The sequence below is a fragment of the Megascapheus bottae genome, chromosome 1 (assembly GCF_031878675.1).
Source record: "Megascapheus bottae isolate mThoBot1 chromosome 1, mThoBot2.hap1, whole genome shotgun sequence".
Taxonomy (NCBI): domain Eukaryota; kingdom Metazoa; phylum Chordata; class Mammalia; order Rodentia; family Geomyidae; genus Megascapheus; species Megascapheus bottae.
In genome coordinates this window covers 6,109,894-6,134,115 of record NC_143509.1, presented here as the reverse complement: position 1 = coordinate 6,134,115, position 24,222 = coordinate 6,109,894, and the positions used below count along the sequence as shown (strand labels likewise).

At 43.5% G+C, this 24,222-nt stretch overlaps 2 protein-coding genes and 1 pseudogene across 2 annotated transcripts; 1 reads left to right on the top strand and 2 right to left on the bottom strand.

The window, feature by feature from the left end:
- Window positions 1-864: 864 nt before the first annotated feature.
- On the bottom strand, window positions 865-8,109 carry LOC150068163 (olfactory receptor 7E178-like; annotated as a pseudogene).
- Window positions 8,110-12,120: 4,011 nt separating this feature from the next.
- On the bottom strand, window positions 12,121-12,963 carry LOC150068162 (olfactory receptor 7E178-like). The gene has a single exon (XM_090347048.1). It carries the CDS (start codon window positions 12,961-12,963, stop codon window positions 12,121-12,123), a length of 843 nt encoding a protein of 280 aa, XP_090203174.1.
- A 9,046-nt stretch (window positions 12,964-22,009) lies between these two features.
- LOC150068161 (olfactory receptor 7E24-like) lies at window positions 22,010-22,951 on the top strand. The gene has a single exon (XM_090346972.1). It carries the CDS (start codon window positions 22,094-22,096, stop codon window positions 22,949-22,951), a length of 858 nt encoding a protein of 285 aa, XP_090203098.1. The 5' UTR covers window positions 22,010-22,093.
- Window positions 22,952-24,222: the final 1,271 nt, after the last annotated feature.

The window sequence follows — 24,222 nt, the reverse complement described above, 5'->3', positions numbered from 1 at the left end:
ATCGTCTAGAAAAAAAGGACATAATAAATCCACTAGCACAACAATGTTCACTGCAGCACTATTTACCATAGCAAAGATATGGAACCAACCCAGATACCCTTCAGTTGATGAGTGGATCAACAAGATGTGGTATTTATACACAATGGAATTCTATGCTGCTGTCAGAAAGAATGACATCACCCCATATGTAAGGAAATGGAACGACTTGGAAAAATCATATTAAGTGAAGTAAGCCAGACTGAAAAGAACAAAGGCTCAATGGTTTTCCTTGTTTGTCATACTCAGTAGAAACCTTAGGCTCACATAGCAGAGATTTACAATAGAGTAAAACCTAGATACATAAGGTCATATAGGATGACACTAAATGAAAGAACTTCCAGGATATAGAAAGAAAAGCCATACAATGAGTGATTGTTGACCTTAATGTACTATGTTATCTCTCATCTCTTTTGCTGTCCCTTGGTTACCTCATATTGTTATAGTATTTCACTTTGTTATCTGATATATTGGATATATGAGTATTTGATTATGTGAAATTGGATAGAAAAGGGGGAAAAACAAAATGAGGGTGGGGGTGGGGAAGGGAGGGAAATGGGGACCAAGACATGAGAAAAGGTATCAATGTGTGTGAAGTAATACACCTTCTATCTGGTGAATATAATGTAACCCTTCTATCAATTATAATAAACATATATGAAAATAATGAACTCCTTCTTCATGGATCACCTTGGCCTAGCCAGCAACTTCCTTCAGTGCTCCTTGCCATGAAATATTCTAATGAATCAAGGAAATAAAAACTATGTCTGCACAGAGGTAGGACTCAAAATTCTGAGTGTTAAATTTTCTTCCTTCTGGAAAATCATATTACAGATGGATTTCCTGCCTCCTGGGGTCAGCTCCTGGTTTGTACAATGCACTCAGGACACTTTTGAGGTCCCTGTTCCTCAGGTTGTAGATGAAGGGGTTCAAGACAGGAGTGACCACTGTGTACATCACTGAGGACACAGCGCAGCCCCTGGGCTAATGTGACACAATTGATCCAAAATAAATACCCAATGCTGTCCCAAAGAATAAACACACCACTGACAAGTGAGAGCCACAGGTGGAGAAAGATTTGTACTTCCCTCCTGTTGTTGGAATTCTCAGCACCGAAGAAATAATTTTATAGTAAGAGAAAAAATGCCTGAGATTGATAAGAGCCAGGATAGGATACAACAAAAAATTTAAATAAGTCATTTGTGAGTGAGTGCTTACAGGAAAGATCCAGGATTTGAGAAGGGTCACAGAAGAAATTTGAGATTTCCAATTCCTTGAAACCGGTTATCTGTAATGCCATCCACACGTGCAGCTGTCCATCTAAGAGGCTGATGACAAGTGTCAACAGAACCAAGAAGACACAGAGACGAGGGTTCATGATGAGAGGGTAATTCAGGGGGTGACAGATGGCCACAAAGCGGTCATAGGCCATCACAGTAAGAAGCATAACATCCATACAGCAAAAATGATGTAGAAGCATATCTGTGTGAGGCAGCCTGTATAGGAGATGGCTCTGCTGTGACTCTGCAGGTTCATCAGCATCTTGGGGATGGTGGGGGAGATGAAGCAGATGTCATCCAAGGAGAGGATGGAGAGGAAGAAGTACATGGGGGTGTGGAGGTGGGGGTCATTGGTGATGGCCAGGATGATGACCAGATTTCCCAGCACAGTGATCAGCTACACGGACAGGAACAGTCCAAAGAGGATGGGTTGTAATTTTGGATCTTCTGAGATTCTCAGGAGAAGGAAATCTGTAACCTGGGTTAGATTTAGTGCCTCTATATCACCTCTGCAACTGCTCAAAAACAAAAGCATCTTGTTAGGAAAATGAAACACATATCCAGAAATTGTCAGCTCTAAATCTTTGAAACTCAAGTATACACAAGTTTGAATTTTGCACCACCTATGCAGTCCAATATACTAAGGATTGTTTGTGAATTGTTGCAACCCCTTACTTCTAGAATTTTCTCACTCTGAGATACCTTGGTCCTTAGGCTTTTGTCTACATGTGTGCTCAGTGACACACAGCTGTGTTGGAAAGCCAAGAACAACTGGGCTGGTAGAGCAAGATCCCTGACAGTACAGCATACCCTTGTGTAGTGTGGGGCAGCAGGTTCCAGGGCAGCAGGGGGTATGCAAGAGTTTTACATATTTATGATGCAGGTCTCTATCTAGGAGCCTATTTTTGGAGCCAGTCCCCTGCCCTAGGCTCTTGAAATCCCTCCCTGACAGGGTGGGAAAGTGTATTGAGATTCTGGGTTGTAAACGAGGCTGGAGGATTTGTGGATGATCCCCTGGGGAAAGGGCCAGTAGTAGGCCAAGCCACTACAGCAATATTAACTTAGGAGACCACAGTAGAGTCCCATCCATTAGTACAATAAACATTTTTTAATCTATTTGAAAGAAAACCCAATCCTATTCATTCTTATTCATCTGTACTATGACTGCAGGCAGGCACGAATATACTTCTGGTTCTTCTGCACTTGCCTCTTCTGGTATTATGACATGTGTGTGGAAATGAGTAGGCATGGAAATGTTGTATTGAGTGAAATAAGTCAGGCTCAGAGAAACAAAGGATAGTTATCCTTCTCTAAAACCTGGAAATTAGATCTCAATTATCAAGATGTATGAATACATATAGGGTCATGTGTATCAATGCACAAACCAATTGAGTAAAGTGTAGTAGGAAAGGATTCCTATGGAATAACTCCATTCATCAACTCATCTGTTGTTTAACCAAATGAATAAGAGGAAGGTAATAAACCTGCTTTTTAAAAATATACAATTTTCCAGGGGAAGGTGGCTCATTATTCTAGAGAATAAGGTCTGAGAACCTTAGGTGAAAGCCTGATGGAGCAGGGATGTCTGAGAAACAGTTCTCCTCAATTAACTAGTCAAAAGCAGGAAGTGGAGCTGTAGCATTCAGCAAAAATCCCAAGGACAACATTTAGGCCCTGAGTTCCAGCCCCAGAACCTACGTGCAGAACCTGTGTGCACACACACATGTACACACCACATAAGGTGAAACATATGAAATGAGAAAGAATAGTGTAAGAACAAGAGCTATGAGGACACTGGGCATATCTGTCAATAGTTTCATTGATGTAATGTCCTCTTGTCATTTTCATCATTATCCTTCCTGTTCCTCTTCCTCTTCCTCTCCTCCGTCTCCTCCGTCTCCTCCTCCTCCTTCTCCTCATCCTTCTCCTCCTCTTTCAGGATATCTTAGGATCCTGGTTGAACCATTTATATGCTGCTACTTTTGGTGAGCCACAAATGAGAATGAAAAGCACAGTAGGTAAAGAAATCTCCATTACATATATTGGTACCCCTAACCTTCAAACCCTACCTGCAAGTTCACTGAGGACATACACTTTTCAGTCTCCTTGTGTGCAAGGTTTTACAAGGGCATCCTCACACCCTGTGATTCCCAAACCATTCTACCTGTCCTCATGCTGCAGATAAGACATTCCTGAAAGTCCTTCACCACCCATCCCACCCCACAAAATTGCTTAAGCTGCTTCTCTCCTCAGCTATGGCCCAGGTAGACAGATCTGAGGGCCCCAGATCTGGTGCCCAGCACAAATCCAGCTCTGTCCTCAGGAAAGAGATGAAGACACAGAAGGAACAGAGATGATGGTGATGAGGAGAAAGATATAGCTCCAGTGTCCTGGAGACAGGGGAGGGAAGGCTCATCCTTGACTTCTATATGGCCTTGGAGAATTAATACCCACAGGTCACAATTAACCAACCTGTGTGGATTAACAGGCCAAGTCTCTGGACATTTCCAACACAGGGCTTGAATAATCATAAAGAAAATCCATGACGTTATGAAGACTGTTTTGTCTAGCAAGAAAATTTATAGATTTAAACTTTGGTCATTTATACTTATTTGATGAAGGGCAGAACCATTCCGTTTTCATTTTCATTGCCATTAATATATGCTTTACCAAAGCCTTATGTAGTATGTACATCTATAGAGTAACATTTATAATATTTGTATTATTCTACAATTTCAAGACAGAGGAATGGAAAAATAAGGAAAAGAATCTCAAAGAATGGATTCTGTATTGGTGGAATTGGAGGATTTCCAACTGCAGTGTCATCTGATGTTGTAGATTTTGATGAGATGCCAGAGGACAGGCTGATGACAGGCTCTCCTACCATCATGGACCCTGATTTGCAGAACTCACAATTAGAAAAATTAATCCAAAGCTTACAAATCTCAATCAACTCACTAACCTGGATAAAGTGGGGGGGAGAATATCCAATACAATAGTTTTTTGCCTTGTTCTCTGCTAAACAAAGCTTCCAAGTTCTATGACCAGATGACAGCATCAAAAATATGGTGAATCGGGGGGCTGAGAGTTTGGCCTAGTGGTACTGTGCTTGCCTAGCATGCGCAAAGACCCAGGTTCTATTCCTCAGTACCACATATATAGAAAGAAAGAGGAACTGGTGCTGAGGCTCAAGTGGACGAGCTCTAGCCTCGAGAAAGTCCAAGGAGTGCTCAGGCCCTGAGCTCAAGCCTAGGACTGGCAAAAAAATCTATCTATCTATCTATCTGTCTATCTATCTATCTATCTATCTATCTATCTATCTATCTATCTATCTATGGTGAATTGGGTCCAGGAGTATGGCCTAGGTGGAGAGTATTTGCCTAGCATGCACATACTGTATGATATGCACAGAAAAAAGCTGGAAGTGGTGTTGTGGCTCAAGTGACCTTGATCTCTAGGCTTGAGGAAGCCAAGGGACAGTGTCATGACCCTGTGTTTAAGCCCAAGGATTGGCAAGAAAATATGGCGGATTATAGCATATAGAGGAGTACAATTCCAAATTGTAAGCCATTTGAGTAGTCCCCAAACAAATTAACAACAGAAATATTCTGAATATCAGTGTTTTCAGTGGGGTTCCATTAGGAGGTACCAAAATGAATGGAAACAAGGAGCCACAGGATAATGCAGTCATAATAATCAATGGTCATGTGTGTAAAAATGAAATTTGGATTGCAATGTGCATATTGGTGAAAGGGTAGGTGAAAGAGGAGAATGCTGGAAGAGATGAATCTGATGAAGGTACTTTGTACAAGTGTGTGGACATGTTAATCTGAAATGTGTTTCTACAAGGAAGTTAAGATAAAAAGTGTTAAAGAGAAACAGTAGCTTACTCAAATCATTAAATGATATACTTTTTAACTATCATCAGTGACGTCTGTGAAATGAAAACTTTTGTAAAAACTGTTCCAGTTCAATATATAGGGAGAGCCAAGTACACAAGTAACATAAGCACATAATCATCTCCCCATAATTAAAAATAATACATGATGAGCTACACATTTTACATTATTTATCTTACATCATTTGCTTTGTCTCAATCATGTTCTCTAAATCAATAAACCTTCTGGAACATAAGATAGCTGAAGTATTCATTTTTCTACCGATTCACAAATAATGTTCATTTATTGGTTTTCCTGATGAAAAACAATTTAGCAGTGTGCCTGTGGTTCACACCCAGAATCCAAGAAACTCAGGAGGCAGAGACCTAAGAATTTCAATTTCAAAGCCATCCAGGTCAGAAAGTCTATCAGAATTGTATCTCCAATTTGACACACACACACACACACACACACACACACACACACACACACACACACACACACACAGGCAGAAGTGCAGCTATGGCTCACAGAGTAGAAAAATATCCCTGAGCAAAAAAAGCTCAAGGACAGTGTCCAGAACCTGAGTTCATGAACCAGAACTGGTTCAAACAAACAAACAAACCACAAAAAACACCCACCTTACTTTTATTAGTCAGGAACTAGAGGCTCACCCCTGAGATCTGGGCATCTGGCCAGACCTGGTCTTTAACAACTTCTCAAGGGGCTGAGATCTGTGGATCAAGGTCCAAACTCAGCCTGGGCACAAAAGGATTTGAGACTCTCATTTCCAATTTACCTCTAGAAAATAGCAAGTGGGGCTTTGGTCAATGGAGGGCAGTGGCCTTGATGTGAAGAGCTCAGGGACAGCGCCCAAGCTGTGTTCACCCACCTTGACCCAAAAAGAAAAAAAGCCCTGGAGCCTATCTATAAAATAACTAAAAACAAAAGAGCTGGCCTTACATCATTAGCCAAGAAATGAGAAAACCCTGAGTTCAAACACCAGTGCTACCAAAACCAAAATGATCTGTTTTTCTCCACTTTTATTGAGGTAAAATGTTGGGGCCTACCTCCATCTCTGAGGCCTAATTCTGGCTCAGCGGCAATTAAAGGGCTTTGACCAGGCATTCAGTCCTTTACATACCTCTCTTAAGGCATCTCTGTGTACGTGACTCGATTGAATCCCCCCGCAGCTTCGCGGGTCTCGCAGCAGCTCAGGTCTCACACGCTTTCCTGCACCTGTCCTGCCCAGTATCTGAAAGCCCCACCCAGACCCCACAGAGGCCCTCTTCCTATTGGCTAGCTTCCCAGTTCCCACCTTCTCTTACCCCAACAGTATATAACTAATTCTCTGATGCAATAAAGGCATGAGAGCATCAGAGAACATGAGAGAACAGCAGATCAGATCAGCAGAGATCAGCAGAGAGATCTGATGCGCTTTCATGGTTAACACTACTTCTGACTCAGCGTGGTTTTTTCTTCCCCAGTAATTGGGGGAGGGCTGGGTCATCGACACTTACCATCTCGCTCGGCTCCCTGGGGACTACAGGCTGGCCCTGTGTATCCCTCCCCGTTCCCGTGTTGCTGCCCCAGAGAGGAGCAACAGCTGGTGCCCCATGTGAGGAAACTTTGCAGCCCGTGTGAGGGCTCCATTTGCTCAAGAAACTCACCGCCGACAAGCTAATTGGACTGCGGGTAAGTGTACTTCCATAAGATATGGGAAAGAATCTTTCTAAGAATGACCCTTCCCTCGACTCTCTTAAGCTCTTCCTTAAGAGTCGAGGGATAGAGGTTTTAGCTACATAGACAACTAAAGTTTGGGATACTTTAGTTAAAATCACCACGTGGCTGCCAACTAGCAACTTGGTAGGCTGGAATACTTGGGACAAAATTGAGCTACTAATCGGAAAAGCCCAGATTAATCAAGGGGAGATTCCTCCAGGAGGAGTTTATCCAGTCTAATATGCTCTAAGATCTAGTTTTTCTCCTCAACATTCCAACCAGAGGGCAGAGTCCCCTGGGGACACAGTTAACAAAGAGAGGCCAGATGCCTCCCTTACTCCCTGCGGAGATGCTAATCTCTCATTGTCTACTGAAAGGCCAAGTTCCCCTCAGGGAGATGGGAAGGAGCCACCCTTCGCCCCTCCCCCATCAAACCCAGGCCATGAGGCCTCAGCAGCCTCCTAAGAGGGTCTGGGCCTGGGCTGCCCTGCTAGTTTCCCAACCCCCACAGCACCAGGGCTCCATCCACCCTCAGTAGCCTCCCAGGAGGGTCTGGGCCTGGGCTGCCCTACTAGTTTCCCAACCCCCATTGCACCAGGGCTCCATCCACCCTCAGTAATCTCACAGGAGGGTCTAGGCCTGGGCTTCCCTGCTAGTTTCCCAACCCCCACAGTGCCAGGGCTCCATCCACCAGACAGGCTTCTGCATGGTGCTTCTGAGATCCACAAGATATTTCAGTCTTTGTCTGGAAGCGTGTCAGAAAGGCCGGAGAGCGTGAACCCAACAGACAGTGCCACTAGTGAGGCACCATTTGAACCGGGCCCGGAGTCCTACCAGCTATTCCCGGTTAATATTGACCTGGGCAGTAACTGCCCTGCAACCGGGTATCCCTGGAAGCCTGGCGGCCTTAAGGAACTCAAAAAAGCTGTCTTAGAAGTTGGCCCTAATGCTCCTTGGATGGAAACAATCCTCCAAGGCCTTGCTCATCAATCATGTACTGCAGCCGATTGGATGACTCTGGCCAAAGCAGTTCTTCCAGGCCCTCTTTTCATTAAGTGGTGTGCCCTGTATAAAGAAGAATGCTGCCAACAGGCGGAGAGGAACCAACACGCGCAATCTGTAATCCCCATTACTTTGGGGATGCTTCCGGGGACCTCTGATAAATACTCAACGGGGGTCCAGCAGGCCACCATCCCCCCTCCCTATTGGGATCAGATTAGAGCTTTGGGCCTAGTGGCCTGGAGAAAACTGAATGAAGGTCCCTCTGAGTCTCCGATAGCAGGAATTAACCAAAGGCCAGGATAGGACCTGTCCACTTTTGTTGATAGAGTTGAGGGTAGCATAAAAAGAAAGTCTCTGAGCCCTTGGAACTCCCCAGTATTTGTGATTAAAAAACCTAATGGCAAGTGGAGACTACTCCAAGATTTGAGAAAAGTAAATAAGAGGATGGAAATTTTGGCACCCCCCCCAAAGGGGGATGCCCTGGATACCTGCCATTCCTAATGACCAATATCTCATAGTCATAGACATCAAAGGTTGTTTTTTCTCTATTCCTCTCCACCCAGAAGATACTGAGAAGTTTGCCTTCACCCTGCCTTCATTAAATTATAAAGACCCTGATTTGCATTTTGAATGGACAGTTCTACCTCAAGGTATGGCCAATAGCCCTCCTATATGTCAGGACTACATGTCTAGAGTCTTTTCCCCTCTTAACGAGGAGACAGGCTCACTTTTCTATGTGTATATGTATGATATCATTATAGGAAGCCCAGACACTCAGCATTTAGATTGTCTTTTTAATAAATGTCTCCAACTGTTAAAAGATAATGGCTTCCAAATTGCCCCAGAAAAAATCCAAAAGATACCCCCCTTTAAAATCCTGGGATCTGTCCTAACACTGGACGTTGTGTCTCCTTTAAAACCCCAATTATCTGTCCAAGACACTTACACCCTGCCCCAACTTCAAAAACTTCTTGGTGAAATTAATTGGATGAGATCATTCATCCCCACAACCACTGTAACCCTTACAACTCTTTTTGATCTCTTAAAGGGTCTTGGTCTGACCTCCATAGTAACATTGTCAGCTGATCATAAAGAGGTTCTAAATAAAATTCAATTAGCTATTAATGAAGCAGCCTTAAAGAGGTATGATCCTGCTATGCCCCTAATGCTCTATATCCTACCAGGACAGACCCTCTTTACTGCCCTTTTAGGCCAGGAATGGGAACCTCTTCACTGGATTCACCTGTCAGTCGGAGGAACACCTAGAATTTACTCCATGATTGACCAGATGGCAGATTGTATTGTCAAAGGACGAGGTTTATCCACTCGCCTTTTTGGGAGTGAACCCCGCTCTCTTATTGTCCCCTTTAGGATTAATGATTTCTCTTGGCTACAAAGAAATAATGCTAGACTAGCAATAGCCATGGAAAGCTTTCCAGGTAAAGTGGATTGTCATTATGGTCCCCATAAATGGATGAGCTCCTTTAGTCAGCTGGAGTGGCGACCTCCAAAACTTTTTCTAAGTAAAGCAGATCCCTCCTTCCCCACCGTATTCACGGATGGAGGCAAGAAGGGGGCTTCTGTTGTTATTTTCTCCCCAGGTAAAGGCAATTCTTCTCCTGCAGTGACCCTGTCTCATGAAATACAGGGCTCAGCACAATTTAAGGAACTTTATGCTGTGGTCCTAGCTCTATCTGAGGTTACTGGTCCTCTTAACCTATTCTCAGATAGCCTTTATGTGGTCAATTTGTTACCTAACCTCATAGAAGCTCATATTAAACTTGATAGTAACCCCATCACTCCTTTGATGATTCAAGCTAGAAATTTGCTCAAACAAAGGATTTCGCCTACGTTTATTGAACATCTGAGGGGGCATCAAAGCCTTCCAAGTATTTTGACCAAAGGCAATACCCTCGCTGACCAGTTAGCCTCTAGTCCTAAATGTTACACTTTACAGGAGGCTATCTCTTACCATCAGCTCACGCATGTCAACTGGAGGGGACTACACCACCGATTTCCCCAAGTTGCTATTAAAGACCTAAAAAAGATTATTAGGGCCTGTAAGTCATGCCACCCTTTTGTACAGGTTCCACCGCTCCAAATGGGCGGCGTAAACCAAGGCCTTAGGCCTAATAATCTGTGGCAAATGGATGTTACACATTTTCCCTTTTTTGGATAACTTAAATACATTTTTTAACAATAGACACATTTTCCCATGCCTGTTGGGCTACAGCCCACTCCGGGGAGAGAGCTAAACATGCTATCAGTCATTTTCTTCAATGTTTTGCTACTCTCAGATTGCCAGACCAAATAAAAACTGATAACGGTCCCTGTTTTGTAAGCAAGTCTCTTGATGACTTCTTTAAACAATGGCAAATTACCCATACTACGGGCATCCCTCATAATCCCAGAAGACAGGCAATCCCAGAAGAAAGATATAACCATGTCCTTAAATCTCAATTAATAAAACAAAAAAGAGGAATGCACTCCCCCCCTCGTGATCTGCTAAAGATGGCTTTGTTTACTCTCAATATTTTAAATTTTGCCAAAGGGGAACATCTCTCACCCTTCCAGAAACACTGGACAACCTCTATTCCCTATCGAACTGTCTATGTGCGGTGGAAGGACCCTCTTAACGGGGAGTGGAGGGGCCCAGATCCCCTCATTACAGCTGGAAGAGGATTTGGTTGTGTTTTCCACACTAATGAAACAAAGCCAATTTGGGTCCCTGCAAGGGATCTTAAATATTGTCCCCAAATATAGAGGGACCCCAATAATACTGATCTGGACCCAGAAGGCTCTCTGCCTCCTGAGGATATCTCTCTCTCTCTTCTTTTTCAGAATAAATAATGGAACTTACAGTGCTGATCCTGTTTCTTCTTGGAGTCAAGATACCCATCATCAACTTCCTCTGGACCGGACTGCACAGATGGCTACCCTATGTCCTTCCATTTCTTGGTCCTATACTACTCTTGTTCTTACTTTTAACTTTTGGGCCCTGTGTTATCAATTAGGTTACAATTCATTCAAAGCAGGATAGAATCCATTCAGTTGATGAACAAATCCATTCAGTAGATGAACGTACAGGTGCATAACCAGAGGCTTGCTACCAATGCCAATGACTCCTAAGACAAAGGAGAGCCCTATGACAAGGAAGGACCCCTCGACTCCCATTAGATGTCTCCCTGAGAGCCAATGATGGGTAAGACCTCTGGAGTGTGTACAACCTAAGTCAGGCCAGGGGGTGATCTGTACTGTGGGACAGAAGGCCGCAGAGCAGTCAATGACGGGTAAGATCCCCTGAAGGGGACAACCTAAGACAGGGGCTTTGCGCGCTTGTCCCCCTTGTTCTAATAAACAAAAAGGGGGAATTGTTGGGGCCTGACCTCCGTCTCTGAGGCCTAATTCTGGCTCAGCAGCAATTAAAGGGCTCTGAGCAAGCATTCAAGCCTTTCCATACCTCTCTTAAGGCATCTCTGCGTACATGACTCAATTGAACCCCCCGCAGCTTCGCGGGTCTCACAGCAGCTCAGGTCTCACGCGCTTTCCTGCACCTGTCCTGCCCAGTACCTGAAAGCCCCACCCAGACCCTTCGTGGTAGCACAGAGGCCCTCTTTCTATTGGCTAGCTTCCCAGTTCCCACCCTCTTACCCCAACAGTATATAACTAATTCTCTGATGCAATAAAGGCATGAGAGCATCAGAGAACATGAGAGAACAGCAGATCAGATCAGCAGGGATCAGCAGAGAGATCTGATGCGCTTTCATGGTTAACACTGCTTCTGACTCAGCGTGGTTTTTTCTTCCCCAGTAATTGGGGGAGGCCTGGGTCATCGACACTTACCATCTAGCTCGGCTCCCAGGGGACTACAGGCTGGCCCTGTGTGTCCCTCCCCGTTCCCGTGTTGCTGCCCCAGAGAGAAGCAACAGTAAAATGTGCATGATAGAAAATTCACATCCAACCATTGTAAAATTCATTTTGTGGGGTGACCATCTCCAGACATGCATGATCTTTACAAACTAAAATGTTATACATTAAAAACAAATGAAACCTTCCTCATGCATATCCTTGACACAGTGCTCCTGTGTCATCAATTACACTAATGAAACCAGACAAATACTAAGAATGTGTACAGACAGGTAGGATTTACAGGAATAAGGGTTATTTTTTTCCTTTGCAAAACCATATTACAGATGGATTTTCTACCTCCTGATGTCAGCTCCTCGTTTCAACAGCCTGATCAGGACACTTTTGAGGTCCCTGTTCCTCAGGCTGTAGATGAAGGGGTTCACTAAAGGAGTGACCACTGTGTACATCACTGAGGACACAGCACTGCCCCTGTGAGAATGTGACACAGCTGATCCAACATAAACACCCAATGCTGTCCCAAAGAATAAACACACCACTGACAGGTGAGAGCCACAGGTGGAGAAGGCTTTGTACTTCCCTCTTGATGATGGAATTCTCAGCACTGAACAAATAATTTTATAGTAAGAAAGAAGGATTCCAAAGATTGTAGGAAATCCATAAATGATAGCAACAACATATCTGAAGACATCGTTTGAGAATGTGGCTCTACAGGAAAGATTCAGAATTTGTGAAGGGTCACAGAAGAAATTTGGGATTTCCAGTTCCTTGAAATCGGTCATCTGCAATGCCATCCACACGTGCAGCTGTCCTTCCAAGAAGCTGACAACAAGCGACAGCAGAACCAAGGACACACAGAGACGAGGGTTCATGATGAGAGGGTAATTCAGGGGGTGACAGATGGCCACAAAGCGGTCATAGGCCATCACAGTAAGAAGCATAACATCCATACAGCAAAAAATGATGTAGAAGCACATTTGTGTGAGGCAGCCTGCACAGGAGATGGCTCTGCTGTGACTCTGCAGGTTCATCAGCATCTTGGGGATGGTGGTGGAGACCAAGCAGATGTCATCCAAGGAGAGGATGGAGAGGAAGAAGTACATGGGGGTGTGGAGGTGGGAGTCAGAGCTGACAGCCAGGATGATGAGCAGATTTCCCAGCACACTGATCAGGTACATGGAGAGGAACAGTCCAAAGAGCATGGGTTGTAATTTTGGATCTTCTGAGATTCTCAGGAGAAGGAAATCTGTAACCTGGGTTAGATTTCGTGCCTCTATATCACTTGGGCAACTGCTCATAAACAAAAAATATTTTGTTAGGAAAATGAAACACATATTCCAAAATTGTCAACTGTATACAATTGAAATTCAAGTACATAAAAGTTTGAATTTTGCACCACCCATGCAGTACAATATACTCATGAATGTTGGTGAAGAGTGGCATTCCCTTACTTCTAGAATCTTCTCACTCTGAGATGCCTTGTTCCTCGGGCTTTTTCTACATGTGAAGTTTCTACTTGTGAAACACAGCTGTGTTGAAAAGCAAAGAATAACTGGGCTGGCTAGAGCAAGATCACCTGGCAGTACAGCACAGCAATGTGTAGTGGGGGGAGCAGGTTCCAGGGCAGCAGGGGGAATCTAAGCGTTTTACACATTTATGATGCATGTCTCTGTCTAGGAGCCTATTTTTGGAGCCAGTGCCCAAACCTACGCTATAGGAAGCCTATGCATTGAGAGCTTGGGAGAGAAGGCTTTCCTATAGAGATTGAGATTCTGGGTGGTAAACTGGGCTGGAGGATTTGTGGACCATCCACTGGGGGAAGGGCCAGCAGTAGGCCAAGCCACTAGAGCAATATTGGGTTAGGAGAACAAAGCAGATTCCCAGCCATTACTGCAGTGAGTATTTTTTATCCCAATGAAAAAACCCAATCCCATCCGATTCTTATTCATCTCTGACATCAGGCAGGCACAAATCTACTTCTGGTTCCTCTCCACTTGCCTTTTCTGGGATTATGATGTTTGTGGGGAAATGGGTAGGTCTGGAAATGTGATATCGAATGAAATAAGTCAGGCTCATAGAAACAAAGAACGCTGAACATTCTCTTAAACATGGAAATTAGATCTCAATTATCAAGGTGTATGAATACATACAGGGTCTTATGTATCAATTCACAAACCAATTGAGTAAAGTATGGTAGGAAAGGATTGTGATGAAATAACTCCTTTCATCAACTCATCTGTTGTTTAATCAAATGAATAAGAGAAAGGTAAACAGCTTGCTCTTTAAAAATATACATTGTTTCAGAGGCAGAGGGCTCATAATTCTCATCCTAACTATTCTAGGGGCTGAGGCCTGAGATTCACAGGTGGAAGCCATTCTGGGGCAGGGATGTTTGAGAAATATTTGTCTTCAATTAACTAGAAAAAGCAGGAAGTGGAGCTGTATCTTTCAGCAAAAACCTCAGGGACAGCACCCATGCCAAGAGTTCAAGCCACCGAACCTACATATGTACTTGCATATAAACACACACACACACACACACACACACACACACACACACACACATGCACACACCACAGAAATTTAAACATATGAAATGAGAAAGAATGGCCTAAGAACCAGATCTCCGAGAGGGACACAAGGCATATCTGCCAGTAGTTTCATTGATGTAACATCCTCTTGTCATTTTCATTATCATCACAATCTTTCTCCTCCTACTCCTTCTCCTCCTCCTCCTCCTCCTCCTCTTCTTCCTACTATTTCTCCTTCTCCTCCTCCTCCTCCTCCTCCTCCTCCTCCTCTCCCTACTATTTCTACTACTCCTCGTACTCCTCCTACTCCTCCTCCTCTTTTCAGTCAGCCTCTATGAAAATTTAGGAAACTGGTTTGAACCATTTATATCCTGCTGCATTTGGTAAGCCACAAATGAGAATGAAAAGCACAGTAGGTAAATAATTCTCCATTACATATACCGGTACCCCTAACCTTCAAACCCTACCTGCAACTTCACTGAGGACATACCCTTTCCAGTTCCCTTGTGTGCAGGGATTTACATGGGCATCCTCACCCCCTGTGATGCCCAAACCATCCTACCTGTCCTCATGCTGCAGAGAAGACATTCCTGAAAGTCCTTCACTGCCCATCCTGCCCCACTCAATTGCTTAAACTGCTCAGCTAAGGTTCAGGTTGACAGATCTGAGGACCCCAGATCTGGTGCTCACCACAAGTGCAGCCTCTGTCCACAGGAGAGAGATGAAGACACAGAAGGGAAGAGATAGTGGTGATGAGGAGGCAGATATAGGACCATTGTGCTGGTGACAAGGGAGGGAAGCCTCATCCTTGACTTCTATATGGCCTTCGAGGATTAATACACACAGGTCACAATTAACCAACCTGTGTGCATTAACAGGCCAAGTTTTGGACACTTGACACACAGGGCTGACAGAGTCATAAAAAAAATCCATGCCAGGTTGAAATTGCTTTGTCTATCAAGAAGATTTATAGATTTAAACCTTGGTCAATTATACTTATTTGATGAAGGGCAGAACCATTCCATTTTCATTTTCATTGGCATTAAAATATGCTTTACCAAAGCCTTACATATTATGGACAAACTAGAGTAACGTTTATAATATTTGTTTTGTTCTACAATTGATCCACACAAAACATCACCAAGAATATCATTGTTCTACCCTGCGAGTTTTATTTATTTTATAAATATTTTATTTACATCATCATTATTTATACAAACATATCCTTAACTACCCAGGACGAAATACCTGCAAACACCCAGCGGAGTCCCCATGCAACATATCTTTGATGTTCCCATATAATGGAGCAGAGTTCCAGGATTCACTGTAGCACCAGTATGGGGAATGAATTGAACTTGCACTCCTTGGAATGATCCAGAGGATCAGAAACATAAAGCAATAAGTACACAGAGGCCCTATGGATGTGAGAAGGATTCTTAGTGGCACAGACTCCCCATTATGATGAGGAACCGGGCAGCCATATGGGAGGAGAGCGGCCTGGAAAAAAAAAAGATAAAACAGTATGAAGGATGTGAGGATTCTGCTGTTGGTAGATTATCAGACATGAATGGAATCATCTCAGAGCTCCCTCAGTGGGCCAATGGAGCCAGGAAATGTGGTATATATACATAGTCATCCATTAGTGAGGACAACATTGTATCATTTGGAAAGATCTGGAAAAAAATATGTTACAGAGAGTAAGTTAGGCTCAGAGAGATAGAGGATCTATGTTTTCCCTTGTATGTACAAGGTTTATTTAGCTCACAAACTCCTTAGTAAATACATTGGGCTGTATGATCTTGTATACAAATGTATTCACTGATATATGGTAGATTCCAGAAGATCTCAAATGCTGTAATTCCATAGAAAGGCAAAATCAATGTTCTGAGAAATAAACACCAGGAAGTGGGGACTGGACAGGATTGCAGTGGCATCAAGGGGTAGATGAAGAGGAGAAGATGGGGAGAATGCAAACAAGCATCCAATGTATATCCTACAAAATTATGAAGAGTGAGTGAAGGTGTGAGTAGGGGACGGTGACAATATTGGAGGGATGACATTGTTCGAAATATATTCATAAACCGCAGAGACTGCTTACTATTCCTTATAGGTGCTATGTTACTGAGTCTTATGGTAGGACAGTATGTTTACAAGACAGGAACATTGATGTGTTTTGCCTGTAATAAAGCTTTAACTGGAGCCAAAACAACAAAAGAAATGAAAACTAATGAGTATTACACTACCACATCAAATACCTGCCTCAAAGTTTCTGAAGGCTATGACCAATTGTCCCATACAGCAATGAGAACAAGAAAACTTCAAATCCAAGACGAATTGCGCTCTGCATGAGGTGCCAACCTAACCAATCTATGCTAATAATGATCAGTTCAGCAGAGACCCTACTAACCCCAGCTTCTCTTTGCTGTGTCCTAGAGCACTGGATAGTGGGTGGGTGGTTGTGTGAGACATTCCCAGCTCCCTCTAGTTCATTCTGCATAACATCCAACCGGACCCAGGAAACTAAGAAAGATAGATTGTGTAAACTAGCTGAGAAGGAGCTCCCTCCCACCTACTCAGCTGGCTTTCTACCCCACCAGAAGCAACCAGGCCCCAGGACAGCACATCATGGGGTAAGGGAATCTTCTTGGTGCATGTCTTTGACACAGGGGGCCAAGAGGAGGAGAAAGTGTTGCCTGGGGGGTTATGGGGAAGTCATGGCTGGAAGGCCAGTAGAGGTGCATGTTGGGAGACTCCTAGCTGGGACACCAGGGTGTGGCTGCCATGAGAGAGGGAGGAGATTACAGGGGGAGCTGTTGGAAGGGGAGGGACAGCCAGGACAGATTCTATAAGGATCTGAAAACCAAGGTTCCAGTCAAACTGGGAAAAAAGTACAGGGGCCTGTTATCTCCACAGAACTTAGCTCCCCTCAGGGGCCCTATTGATAGAGTACTTGCCTACAATGCACAAACACCATTTTGATTCCTTGCAACCACATACATAGAAAAGCTAGAAATTGTCCTGTGACTTAAATGGTAAAGAAAATGAGCATAAGCCAAGAAAGACAGAAACAAAGAGAGAGATAGAGATAGATAGATAGATAGATAGATAGATAGAGAGAGAGAGAGAGAGAGAGAGAGAGAGAGAGAGAGAGAGAGAGAGAGAGAGAAGCAGAAATCAAAGGAGCATATAATAAAACAGAAATCTTTGCCTGAATACATGCAGTGTCTGAAAACTTTGTGGATATTCTCTTTGTCTCCTCTTCAACAGTTTGTGGGGTTTTTGTTTTTAACTTAATATTTTACTAACTTTTTATTTTGATCATGAGAGGACTTGAACTCAGGGTCTGGGTGCTGTCCCTGGGATTTATTGCTCATTACTAAATCTCTCCCACTTTGAGACAGGAGGCAACCTCAGGTTTTCTGGGAGTTCATTGAAAATAAGAGTCCCTTTGGGGCCGGGAGTTGGCCTAGTGATTAAAGTGCTTGCTTAGCATGCATGAAGACCCGGGTTCGATTCCTCGGTACCACATGCATAGAAAAAAGCCAGAAGTGGTGCTGAGGCTCAAGTGGTAGAGCTCTAGCCTTGAGAAAGTCCGAGGACAGTGCTCAGTCCTTAGCTCAAGCCCAGGACTGGCAAAAAGAAAATGAAAACAAGAATCCCTCGATCCTTCCTGATTAGCTGGCTTTGAACCATAATCCTCAGCTCTCAGCCTCCTGAGTAGCTAGGATGACAAGCATAAGCACCAGCACACAGCTTTATTCAACTTTAGAGTTCCCTGATGAATTAACCATTCTGAGCACATTTTATTTTGTTTATACCAGTTTCAATAAATAATGAAAACTCCAACTCATAAAAAGTAGAAAACAATAATAGAACAGACATCAATTCTTTTTTAATATCTTTTTATTGTAATTAATAGAAAGGTTACATCATATTTGCTAGACAGAAGGGGCAATACTTAACAAAGAACAGGTATCAATTCTGAAGATATTGCATCTGTTGTATAAAATATTTCTGTAGATTCCCTATGAAATATTTTATAGGACAGAACTCTGTCCATGAAGAAACCATGAACCAATTCAGCAGTGAAATTCAGTATGGAAAATGTTGAAAATGAACTATACAATTTGAGAGGACTGGATTCCAGGAGGGAAAAAGACTGGGAGAAAATGAGGGAGGAGATGATACTGCTCAAGAAGAAATGCACTCAGTTCCCGAGTTACATAACCTTCACCCCTCTATACATCACCTTTACAATAAAAAAGAAAAGAACTATGGCCATGAATTTGTGTGTGCATGCATGTGTGTGTATGTGTGTATGTGTGTGTGCATGTGTGTGTGTGCCTGCATGCATGTGCGCCTGTGTGCGAGTTTGTGTGTGTGTGCAAGTTCTTGGACTTGAAGTTAGGCTCTGCTTTGTTTGGTCAAGATTGGTGTTCTGCTGCTTGAGCCCCAGCTCCTCTTATGCTTCTTGTGCCTTTAGTTGGAGGAAAGAGTCTCACAGAATGTCCTGGCTGGCTGGCTTCAAACTCTGCTCTCCATATCATAGTCTCCTGAGTAGCTAGTAGTACAGGTGTGAGCCACCAACAACCAGCTTTTTAGCCTCTATTTTCAAAGAGTAAATTGCATTGCAATGTTGCTATGGACATGGTAATTTCTATGCCTGTTTCTTTCTAGTCTTGTGTATCTTTAAAGTAGAAGCAAATAGAAGGGCTTCAAGAGCTGAGCAACCAAAAGAAAATTCTAGAGGTTCAGGAAATATCCCATGGAAAATGATTTCAGAAGCTTTGGCCTCAGGTGGTAAATACAGCTTACAAATATTCCAACTCAGTAGGCACATAGCCTTTGTTGTCTGTTTAATTTTTTTCTGAAGAGTTTTTTTTCAACAGTTGTCCACACAGCAGAGAAGCTGGCAGTCTCAAAACCGTCACACAGTTCCATCTCCTGAGATTCTAAGATGACCCTGAACTACAGCCCTTCATGGTTAGGCTCTTCCTGTCCATGTACTTGATCACTGTGCTCAGAAAATCTGCTCATCATCCTGGCTGACATCTCTGATCCCTACCTCCACACCCCCATGTATTTCTTCCTCTCCATCCTCTCCTTGCATGACATCTGCTTCACCTCCACTACCAAGTTGCTGGCGGACCTCTAGAGTCACAGCAGAACCATCTCCTATGGGGGCTGCCTCACACCAAGATCTCTGTTCATCCTTTTTATGTGTGGTGGTAATATGCTTCTGACTGCCATGGCTTTTGTCAGGGTTGTGGCCATTTGTCACACTCCACATTACCAAGTCACCCGGAACCCTCATCTCTGTGGCTCCTTAATTTGATGTATTTTTCTCTCAGTCTTATTGACTCCTGGCTGTTCTATCCCTTACTGTTTGCTCAAAGGCAACTGCACTCCTGGCTTTTCAGTGGCTCATTGGATATAAGAGTCTCATTGGCTTTGCCATCCAGGCTGACGTCAAATCTCAATTCTCAGAAGTATTAGCTAAGATTACAGTGTGAGCTACAACATCTGGCTGATAATTTTATTGTTTGATTAACTTTTTGCCTTTCACAGTGTGTGTGTGTGTGTGTGTGTGTGTGTGTGTGCGTGTGAGTGTGTGTGTGTGTAGGCAGACATTTTATTGGTGACTAGTAGAGAAAGATATGCTGGACTTTGGACACCCATTTATACATTTTCTTTCTTTTTTGCCAGTTGTGGGGCTTGAACTCAGGGCCTGAGCACTATCTTTGGACTTTTCTCAAGGTTAGAGCTCTACCACTTGAGCCACAGCAGAACTTTGACGTTTTTTTCTGTGTGGGTGCTACCTAGGAATCAAACCGGGTCTTCATGCATCTTAGGCAGCACTCTTATCACTAGGCAAAACTCTCAGCCCTGGAAATCCATTTTTCTGTTACTTGTCTTCCATCTGTAATACTGGAAAATCCACAGAGACTGAGATAGCACAGACTGATTTGTGTAATTATGTGCATTTTGCCTTGTTCCACTGAGGAGAAAAAAAACTGTTACTAATTAGCCTGTCTTTTTAGTCTGTGATTTTGGTAGTCCAGTCTATATTTGTTCTTCTCCTCCTTGGCTGGATCTCTGCATTCAGAAGCTTCTTTATTTTTGCCAGTCCTGGGCTTGAGCTCAGGGCCCACTGTTCTTGGACTTTCTCAAGGCTAGAGCTCTACCACTTGAGCTTCAGCACCACTTCTGGCTTTTTTCTATGTATGTGGTACCAAGGAATCGAACCTGGGTCTTCATGCGTGCTAGGCAAGCACTTTAACCATTAGGCACAACTCCCGGCCCCAAATTCAAAAGCTTCTTAGTGAATTTGTTTTTAATTGTATTAGGTACAGCAGGCATGGGAGATCATTCAGAGCTAGATGTGTTGGCCCAGACCCTACAAAGCAGCTTTGAAACTCCGTAAGTTCTGAGGCATAAGGGAGTTAGGAAGGAAAGTGGAAAGAAAATCTTAAAATTTTCTTTATCATCATTCAGGTGGTAGGATTGCAATATCTCAGGAAGACCCTCATGAATACAAAATATACAGAGGTATAGATACATACATGACTATATGTGTGTATATGCACATAGATATACGTGCATATTTCTTTTGTGTGTGCTTGGGACCTGGGTGCTGTCCTGTCATGTTTTCTCTCAGACTGGTGCTATACCACTTCAGCTACACCTCCAAAACTGGTTTTGTGCAGGTTCGTTAGAGATAAGAGTCCCATGGTTGGCTTCCCATTGCAATCCTCAGATCTCAACCTCCTGAGTAGCTAGGATTATCGTCGTGAGTCACTGGTGCCCAGCTCCAGTTCAGAGATCTTCACTTCAAATGTCTTGACTGACACTACCGAGGCCACGTTGGGGCAGAGGCAATGGCTTCTTCCATTAGAGCCTCAGTTCTGCTCATCACAGTGGAGATGTTGATGGAAAAACCTTTGCCATGGCTATAGCATTTATATCATGGAAATGCCCTTTTAGTTGTTCTCACTGGGCCTTGTCCATGACGAGCACATACTTCTAATGAGCTACATTTCCAAACCCAAGAAGTGTGTGTGTGTGTGTGTGTGTGTGTGTGTGTGTGTGTGTGTGTGTTTCTTTTGACAAGACCTTACCATGTAGCCTAGTCTGGCCTTAGACTTGTGTTCCTCCTGCTTCTGCTTCCAAAGTGCTGGAATGATAAACTGTAGGTACTTCACATCATGACCACTGAATGCATCTCCTTTTTTAGGTAGGTGTTACAGGAAAACCATGAAGTGGTCCAATTACCAGGGCGCGCGCACACACACACACACACACACACACACACACACACACACCCACGGTAAGAGGCACACTGTTTTCATTCTAAACTGTCCATTTAATCTCAGTATTAGTTAATGCCAGTCCAGTTCAACTATTTTAATACTGAAAGGATATTCCATTCCCTTTTTAAAGTGACTTAAGATCTGCTTTATACTTAAGTTGTCTTCATATATCTGATGTATGATTACAAGAAGGAGAGCAGGAAAATCATTAATGACTTTCATGTGAACTGGTTTTGCCCCAATTAAGAAAAAGATAGGAGTACTAAGTGTAAATTATTCCCATTCAAAGCATGAAGAGCCAGGGGTATTTTAATTCTTTTTTATTTCAGTGTATTTTATTGGTTTTTCTTTTTAAGTGTTTGGAGACATACTCACACAAAAATGTAACCACTTCCACAGAATTCTTTCTCCTGGGGTTCTCAGAGGATCCTGAACTAGAGCCTGTCCTCTTTGGGCTCTTCCTGTCCATGTACCTGTTCACAGTGCTTGGAAATCTACTCATCATCCTGGCCGTCACCTCTGACCCCCACCTCCACATCCGCATGTACTTCTTCTTCTCCAATCTGTCCTTGATTGACATCAGCTTCACCTCCACCACCGTCCCTAAGTTGCTGATGAACCTCCAGAGTCACAGCACAGCCATCTCCTATGGGGGCTGCCTCACCCAGATGTCTCTTTTCATCACTTTTGCATGTACGGATTCTATGCTTCTGACTGCAATGGCCTATGACCGCTTTGTGGCCATCTGTCACCCCCTGCATTATTCATGCATCATGAACCCTCGTCTCTGTGTCTCCTTACTTTGGGTGTCTTTCACACTTGGTCTTTTGGAATCCCTGCTACACAGTCTGATTGTCTTGCAGCTTACCTTCTTCAGGACTGTGGCCATTGCTAATTTCTTCTGCCACCCTTCCCAGCTGCTTCACCTGGCCTGTACCGACAGCTTCAGCAATGAGATAGTCATGTGTGTTATTGGCATCATGCTTGGAGTTCTCCGTGCCTCAGGCATTCTCTTCTCCTACTGTCAAATTCTGCCCTCCATTTTTAAAATCCCATCTGCAGCAGGGAAGTACAAAGCCTTCTCCACTTGTGGCTCTCACCTGCCCATCGTGAGCTTGTTTTATGGCACAGGACTAGGGGAGTACTTTGGTTCAGCTTTGTCAACATCCCCCAGAAACCACGTGGTGGCCTCAGTGATGTATGCTGTGGTCACTCCCCTGCTGAACCCCTTCATCTACAGCCTGAGGAACAGGGACATTAGCAGAGGCCTGGAGAGATTCCACTCCCGGACATTCTCCGTGTTTGCTCCTGCAGCTTCCAGGTAGGAAATTAATTGGAAAAGTTAGAAAACCAACACCTATTTTTCTAATGATGCTCACTTTGCATCCCTGAATTTTCACCTTTCAGCTTTGGCTCTTTCCTCATCGTTATTTAGAGAAGGATCTTGGTTGGCAATGTTGGAGAAGGAGAATTGAACAATATTCTAATAGGTGTTGGGAGCAAGAGTGGAATCAAACTGTACTTTGATTTGCATCAGATAATTGCTTGATTGTCTTATTGTTTTTTGGCCTTCTCCTGTTCAATTGATCTGAGATTTACCATATGAATGTAACCCCCAACAGTTCCCTGATTAACCATCTGGATGTAACACCTGGCAGTGCCCTGGTCTCAAGGAGGGATATAAGCTTTGAGTTGAGAATAAATGGCGCGGCAGTTTTTGCCTGGGCTGCAGACCTCCCGGACCCGATGTGTTTGTCTCTCTTCTATTTTTTCCAGTCCCTGCCCCCTATTTCAGGAACCCCAATTTGCTGCCGGTAGGCCCCGGCAATAGGTATAAAGTTTTAGGCTGAGAGTGGTGGACAACTTGTTCAAGCAGATAGAAATGACCACTACCAAAGGGAAAAAAAGAATCAATAGGAACAATGACATCAAACTGTGTTTGTACATGACAAATATTTTCTCATGTCTATTTTGTTTCTTTTGCCACAATGAATGGAAAGCAAAAGCTGATCAAATGTCAAGAAAAGGAGGGATTGGACAAAATATATTTTATCCTTAAACTTCCTCTGGAGTGGAAGAGCTCAATGGATGCTGATGAATTAGGTTTTTGCTATTCCATTGTGTCGCATTGGATAATTTGGCTAATTAGGCTCTCAATGCATTTGGAGTCCAAGCCATTAAGAAAAAAATTACCTTTTGGGCAGGGACTTTGGCTTAGTGTTAGAGTGCATGCCCGACATGCACCAAGACTTGGGTTTTTTTCCTCAATACCACATACGTTAAAATAAGAAAAAGCCAGAAGTGGTGCTGTGGCATAAGTGGCAGAGCTCTAACCTTGAGGAAGCCTAAGGACAGTGCTCAGGCCCTGAATTCAAGATGCAGAACTGGCACACAAAAATAAAAAATGAAAAAATTGCCTTTTCTTTCCCATTCTTTCTTATTTTTTGTTTGTTGTTTTTAGCAGTCCTTAAAATCTGGCTCTGGGTGCTGTCCCTGAGCTTTTACTCAAGACGAGATCACTCAGGCTTGAGCCACAGCCTCCCTTCTGGATTTTTCTGAGTAGTTTCTTGAAAATAAAAGTCTTACATGACTTGCC